Below are 6,847 nucleotides of genomic sequence, written 5' to 3'. Positions count from 1 at the left end.
ATAGCTATTATTTATTCTATAATCATTCTCAAGACAAGGGAGTGTTTGGAGAGTTATTATTTATATAAAAATTATTTGTTTGTATAATGAACACATTTTATAATATACTTTTTCATTTTTTTAATAATTTTTTATCTCACATATATCAAAACACAAAAAATGTTACAGTAATTTTTTTTCAAATAATATTTCAAATCAACTCCCATCCAATTGTAATGCACTTTTGAGAAGTTTGATGGCAATTTGAAAAACTCAACCAAAAATATGTTTTTTCTAACTATTTGTTCAAAATCGTTTGAATAAAAAAAATCAGCGTATTATTTTCTGCAATTATAATTTGTTTTGGGGGATTGTAAGCTTCGCTGTTAGGCTTTTTGTTGGCCGTAAATTGGGGAAAGCCCGGGCAACGGAAAAGTTAGCCCCGTCTGAAGTCTTAAACCCCCTTAAGTAGGAATTTGGACCATAGACCTTAGAGCCCGCGGGCAGCGGTCAATAGATTTTCACAACCCAAAAAAAAGGGCAAAAATTATGCCCTGGTGCCTGAATTCAGTCCTGCAAAGAAAAGCTAAAAGAGCCAAAAATAGTACTAAAATACAAGCCAGCAAAGAGGGAAGCCTCAAAATTCAAATACCCAAACCAATTTGGTAAATTCCCCCCTTTTGTACAATTCCTCAAATTCCTTTTTCCCCCCAAAACTTTCAAAACGCGTCTTTTCTCCCTAACTTATTAGATTCAAATAGTATAACATATATATATATACTTGCTAATACTAATATTAACAATTTAAATTCCCTATCATCTTTGTATATGCAAAGAATGACCATTTTTTGGTGTTAAAATTTTATGTCACTTTATACATTGTTAAAAAAACTCTTGCTTTCTCTAGTAATAACATTCAATAAAACTAAAACTAATTTCGTTTAATATTAACTTTAAACTTAACTACCTAATTAAATATTACTAATACAATTATTTATATCAAGTTAACTATAATCTCATAGAAAATAATTAAAAGATCAATAACTTTTTCAATAGTAAAAACTATATATATGATTTTGATTTTTACGAATCTCTTGTGACGTAATAGGTCATAAAATCAAATTTCATATCACTTTAAGTACATGAAAGTTTTTTGAATGTTTCAAAATCGTAAAATGATCAGTTATTTTTTGACGAAATCACACGCATTTTTTGTATTTTACTTTTTATTTTGAAAGATTATCTTTTGACGAAATCACATACGTATTTTCTCTATTTTACCTTTTATTTTTAAATTGTAGGTGTGCTTTGGCACTAATATTATTATTAAATTAAATCTCCCAAGAGCCCAAAAACTAGGGGCAGGCAAATCAATCGTCACTCCCGCCCCCAGCCCTCACAAAATTCCCCCCCTTAAATTCACCCACTCCCTTCTCAGTTCTGATCTCAAATCAAATCATCACTCTTTACTACTCACTAGTTAACATTATTTATATTTAAGTAAGGTGGAGTTTGAAACCACCACCACCATCGGCTCCGCCACAACCACCACTGCCGCCGATCAACATCCGATGACTCAAGTTAGCAGCGGCCTGCCCTGCGATGGTGATGGCCTATGCATGGTCTGCAAGACCAAGCCTCCTCCACATGACACCCTCACTTGCAAGACTTGTATTACTCCTTGGCATCTCCCGTGCCTCTCTTCCGACCGGCGGCCGGAATCCATGGCCAGTGCTGCTCTCTGGGACTGTCCAGACTGCGACCAGCAAGAACAACAACAACCCGTATCCTCTCTTGTGCCACCTCCTCCTGCTGATGCTTCTTCAGCCGATTTGATTGCCGCCATCCGAGCCATCCAGGCCGACCCTTCTCTCTCCGACCATGAGAAAGCCAAGCGACGGCAGCAACTGTTGAGCGGAGAATCATCCGATGTCGTTCCCGATTGTAATGACGATGGCGAGAGGAGTAAGAGCAACGACGTTTTGGATCTTCTTGACCAGAAGTTGTACTGCTCCATTTGCATGCAGCTTCCCGATAGACCTGTCACGGTCGGTATTATGACTCTGTCTCTCTCTTTCCTTTTTTTGTTTTAAATATTTCTCTCTGCCAAATGAATCCTCAATAGTTGCTTTTTTTGAACCCTGAAAAAGAAAGAAAATCGTGTATATTCTGATGCTGATTCGAAAAACAAAAGCATGTTGCGGAAAGCTTGTTTTTTGTTACCCTGTTGACGGTTCTTTTGTTTTATTTCCTTTTTAAAGTAATTTTTATTTTGAGTGGTATTTTGTGAAATTTAGCAATGGAATTTGGGAATGATTGGTCTTTTGTGAAAGCATTTATTCATTTGTAGCGCAAATGAAACTGTGGCAGGGGAAAGTTGAAACAGCGGCAGAGCATCATGGGCTCTCTCTACATTTCGACTAATGTTGAGGTGTTTTTCCCTTGACATTGTTGTTAGATTTAACTCAGTTTGGTTATTCATTGGAGTCATTGTCAAAGAGTACTTGGTGGAATCAAAAGTTTTAGATTGTAGGCTAAGGCAGATGTGCACTATTCAATTCTGTTTTATTAATTAATTAATTATTTATTTTTATACATTCTGCAGTTATATGGGCTGATTTTCCTCTCTTTCTGGCATCCAATTTTTTCTTTGTGTATAAATATTGCAATGGTTCTGCATTGGCTTGATTTCTGACAAAGCCTTAGCTTCAGAAGCAGTAGAATGGAGCCATAGATGTTACTCCACCAGGTGGTAAGCTTCGAAGAATAACATGGGGCTAATTTCGTTTTTGACTAGTGTTGTTAATGGCTTCACTTAACTTATGGTAGCCGGCCATATCAGCTCTTGCTTGTCTATTGAAGCATGTAATGACATGAAGCTCTTTCTTGAGGTTTCTTATATTCTGTATTTGTATTCTGACTTGTTCTGCCCAACTCTACTATGAATGGGCGTTTATTGGAATTCCAGACTCGTGTGTCGCCTTGTGCTAGCCTTAGATATAAGATAAGCGATGATCCTCAAGTTTTTGAAAATCTTGATATGTCATGCTCTTCTTGCTAGAACTTGCATGATTGTATTGTTGCCACAGCGATTAGTGTTCTGTTTCTACATTTACTGTGGCTTATCTTCCTGTTTGCTGGTTCCTGTGTTGACCATCAATCGTCCTAATAGATTTTACTGAAGCTATTACAATGTTTAACCGAAAGGATTATAAATACTGATCATCTGAATGCATTCTTCTTGGTTTTAGACTCCATGTGGTCACAATTTTTGCTTGAAGTGCTTTCAAAAGTGGGTCAGCCAGGGGAAGCACACCTGTGCGAATTGCCGCAACGCCATTCCAGCCAAGATGGCAAGAGAGCCTAGAATTAATTCTGCACTTGTCTTTGCTATTCGAACGGCCAAGATGTTCAATTCTAGTGCTCCAGGGGGGCTGCCAAAGGTGGCTCATTTTATTCACAATCAAAGTCGTCCTGACAAAGCATTTGTCACTGAACGCGCAAAAAAATCTGGAAAGGCTAATGCCTGTAGTGGAAAGATTTTTGTCACAATTCCTCATGATCATTTTGGACCAATTCCACCAGAAAATGATCCTGAAAGGAACCAGGGTGTGATGGTCGGAGAGACTTGGGAGGATCGAATGGAATGCAGGCAATGGGGTGCTCACTTTCCTCATGTTGCTGGTATTGCTGGACAGTCAGATTATGGTGCCCAGTCAGTTGCACTATCTGGAGGGTACGAGGATGATGAAGACCATGGTGAGTGGTTCCTCTACACTGGAAGGTATGGAAATGCATGACCTCTGCTCTTGTTTTTTGGTCTTTTTTAATGTGTTTATGTTGATTTTATCCTCTCTCACATTATTATCTTCATGCAGTTTTCTTTTTATTTTTTCCAGTCTTTTCTTTTCATTTTGCTGTTTATATTATTTATTTGTTTTGCCATAATTTCATTTTGATGGGATTTTGGATAGTGGAGGAAGAGATCTTAGTGGCAATAAAAGGACAAACAAGACACAGTCTTTTGACCAGAAGTTTGACAAGCTCAATGAAGCATTACGGGTCAGTTGTCGTAAAGGCTATCCGGTTCGAGTTGTGAGGTAAGCTGGACCTAATTACTAGTGTTGGTAGAATGTGGTGTAGATAGGTTAAATAAAATATCTGCTTTTACCACCTCATTTTCTCCCCCTTCTAACTTCTCTTATTTGAATTCAGAGAGAAGCCAAAAACATGGTATACTGCATTGCACGGAGTCCATGACTCTGATAAGTTTAGATTTCCCTTTCAAAGTTAGGTAATTGTCTTAAAGCATGATGGGGAGAAAGTTCTTAGCATAAACTAGTAGACCTTGAGATGATTATCATCTTGGTTCAGGTTGCAGTCACTATTTTTCCCCCTGATACATGTACCTCATGTATTTACTAGTTTGTATATTTGGAATTCTTAATCTGTGATTTCTGTAAGAACGTTCTAGTGTCTTATGAGTTTTACCTTTATTTATGTAGATCCCACAAGGAGAAACGTTCCTCTTATGCACCAGAGAAAGGAGTAAGATATGATGGAGTTTACAGGATTGAACAATGTTGGCGTAAAGTTGGGAAGCAAGTAAGATGATTTATAAAATTCTGTGTATCATCTTTTGCCTGTTATACATCAATTGTCAAAAATGTTTTCTGACTCTTAATTGTTATTCCAGGGTTTTTTGATGTGTCGGTATTTGTTTGTTCGTTGTGATAATGAACCTGCTCCGTGGACAAGGTGCCTTGTTTGTCCTCATAAACTCGTATTGGCTTTTGTGTGGCTGTTCCTCTTCACTTAATGCTCTCTTAAATAACTGCAGTGAATCTCATGGGGATCGTCCAAGGCCTCTGCCTAGCATCAAGGAGTTGAAAGATGCTAGTGATATTACAACAAGAAAGGGAACACCTGCCTGGGATTATAATGTGAGAATTGCTACAGACTGGCTTTACTGCTTTGTTTTCTTTCTGTTCCTGTCCATAATAGCATGCATCAGGTACACTGAGCTTTCTTCTTGTGATTCTTTGTCGAGCTCCATTTCTTGTACTATTTTTCATGTTTCATATCCTTTGTTGTATATTGACTAGATAAAGATCATTGTTTATTCTGGTTAATTTCTGTGATAATGCATTTGATATGCAGGGAGGAAAATGTTGCTGGATGTGGAAGAAGCCTCCTCCAGACAGTCGAGTCCAAGTTGATGATGATTGTGATGAAGGGGGAAATAAAACTAGGAAAGTTAGACGTCAGAAGAAGTTATCTGTGAAAGAAAGGCTTTTGAAAGGTATATGTCTTGATGTAGTTGTTGCATACAAGATGAGTAGGCAATTTGAAGGTTACCTAAATAAAAGGGAATACATTCATTTTGCAGAATTTGGCTGCCTTATTTGCCACAAAGTGATGGTCGACCCCCTTACAACACCATGTGCTCATAACTTCTGCAAGGCATGCCTGGAAGGTGCCTTTGCAGGTCAATCTTTCATAAGACAGCGGACATGTGAGGGAAGACGAACTTTACGTGCACAGAAGAATATCATGAAATGCCCATCTTGCAAAAATGACATATCTGAATTCCTTCTGAATCCCCAGGTACTGCAAGAGTTATATCAATTTTATGTGTTGAATTAGTCACTTTGGTGTTACAAGAGTTAATATGGTCTTGAAATCATTTATCAAAGTTTCTTTTAATTTGTTTAATTGATGGTTATAGTGCTCAAGGTGATTGTTCTGGTATTTTAGATGTTGAGTTTATCAAATCCCACCTGTGAAAAGAACAATATCTATCAAGTCCCTCGCTACCCCTGAGAATTTACTTTGTGGCAGGTAAACAGGGAGTTGATGGATGTGATAGAATCACTTAAGCATGAGACTGAAGAAGACAATGTGGAGTGTGGTGAACAAATTGATGATTGTAAAGAAGACACAGAAGCAGCGTTATCTGAAGATGCTGATGTTAGAGTTACAAGTCTAGATTTAATTGAAGAGGCTGAAGGCACGGATGCAAAATTAGATATGCTTGCTGGAGATAAAGAGAATTGTGATGTAAATTCTGGAGGTTTGGAGGTGGTGAAGGATAAGACTGAAGGCATTGTTAAATCTCTTAATGATAGTAAATCCCAGGAAAAGCTGAAGAAAGCCAGCAATGCTGAGATATCACTAAATAAATTCATAGATAAGTCTGAAGCTGCGAAAAGCAAACTTGCCAAGTCTAAACTGTCTGAAGGCAAGACTAGGAACAAGAGAAAGACTGGTGATGGTAATGTCTCAGCCAGTTTGGATGGTGGTGTGAAGACCAGAAGTAAAAGAAGTAAGGCAGGGCCAGATGAGGATAATTGTGCATAGTTGCCATCGCTCGGGGAGTAATTCTCTTTGGCATGGTTAGTCTGATTAATTTGGAGAAGCTGGGTTGGGCAAGTTAAGATGGTTGACTATTTCTGCGTGTTGGCAAGTTTGGAGACTCAATGCTGAAAGGTTTTCTGGAGCTACAATGTACAATGTTTTGATGCTTCGCTTCTATAACTTGTTGGAAGTGAATGCCTCTTGGCTGGCTTTTGATGATGGAATTTTCTCTTAACTGTTCTGTTAACCAACTATTTGAGCATTTGAGCAAGGCAAATTTGACTCTTGATTATCTTGTCTGGATATTGTATTCTTGTTTATATTCCTTATTGTTAAATAGTGAGCAGATCAAATTCTTGAAGTTATCACTCATAAGCATACAGAAGATGCATCTCAGAACAAACTAAGAGGCAAACTACAGTTAATAGTCAAATTTGTTGGGGATGTGTATAATCTTGACCATTTTAGGCTCTGAGTTCATCTGCTGCTCCAGTTTATTGATGAGTAGACC

The 6,847-nt window shown here is 37.8% G+C and overlaps 1 protein-coding gene across 2 annotated transcripts; it reads left to right on the top strand.

The window, feature by feature from the left end:
* The first annotated feature begins 1,355 nt into the window (after positions 1-1,355).
* On the top strand, positions 1,356-6,639 carry LOC113700069 (E3 ubiquitin-protein ligase ORTHRUS 2-like). Of its 2 annotated transcripts, XM_027220506.2 has the most exons (9): positions 1,362-2,027; positions 3,231-3,763; positions 3,954-4,079; positions 4,485-4,584; positions 4,676-4,737; positions 4,820-4,922; positions 5,140-5,281; positions 5,369-5,586; positions 5,821-6,639. In XM_027220506.2, the coding sequence occupies exons 1-9, from the start codon at positions 1,551-1,553 to the stop codon at positions 6,337-6,339; spliced, it is 2,280 nt and encodes a 759-aa protein (XP_027076307.1). In that variant the 5' UTR covers positions 1,362-1,550; the 3' UTR covers positions 6,340-6,639. The 2 variants fall into 2 exon arrangements, with proteins under 2 accessions (XP_027076308.1, XP_027076307.1); XM_027220507.2 differs by lacking the exon at positions 5,821-6,639 and having other exon boundaries at positions 1,356-2,027; positions 4,820-4,993; positions 5,369-5,490.
* The last annotated feature ends 208 nt before the right edge of the window (positions 6,640-6,847 follow it).

Source organism: Coffea arabica, chromosome 7c (genome assembly GCF_036785885.1).
Source record: "Coffea arabica cultivar ET-39 chromosome 7c, Coffea Arabica ET-39 HiFi, whole genome shotgun sequence".
NCBI lineage: Eukaryota > Viridiplantae > Streptophyta > Magnoliopsida > Gentianales > Rubiaceae > Coffea > Coffea arabica.
The sequence above is the reverse complement of the archived record's forward strand: the minus strand, read 5'-3'. Positions and strand labels throughout refer to the sequence as shown.

Coding starts and splice junctions, on each gene's coding strand:
- LOC113700069 (XM_027220506.2), top strand. CDS start 1,551: ATGACTCAAGTTAGCAGCGGCCTGCCCTGCGATGGTGATGGCCTATGC. Junction 4,080..4,484: donor TATCCGGTTCGAGTTGTGAG/GTAAGCTGGACC, acceptor TTATTTATGTAG/ATCCCACAAGGAGAAACGTT. Junction 4,923..5,139: donor CACCTGCCTGGGATTATAAT/GTGAGAATTGCT, acceptor TTTGATATGCAG/GGAGGAAAATGTTGCTGGAT.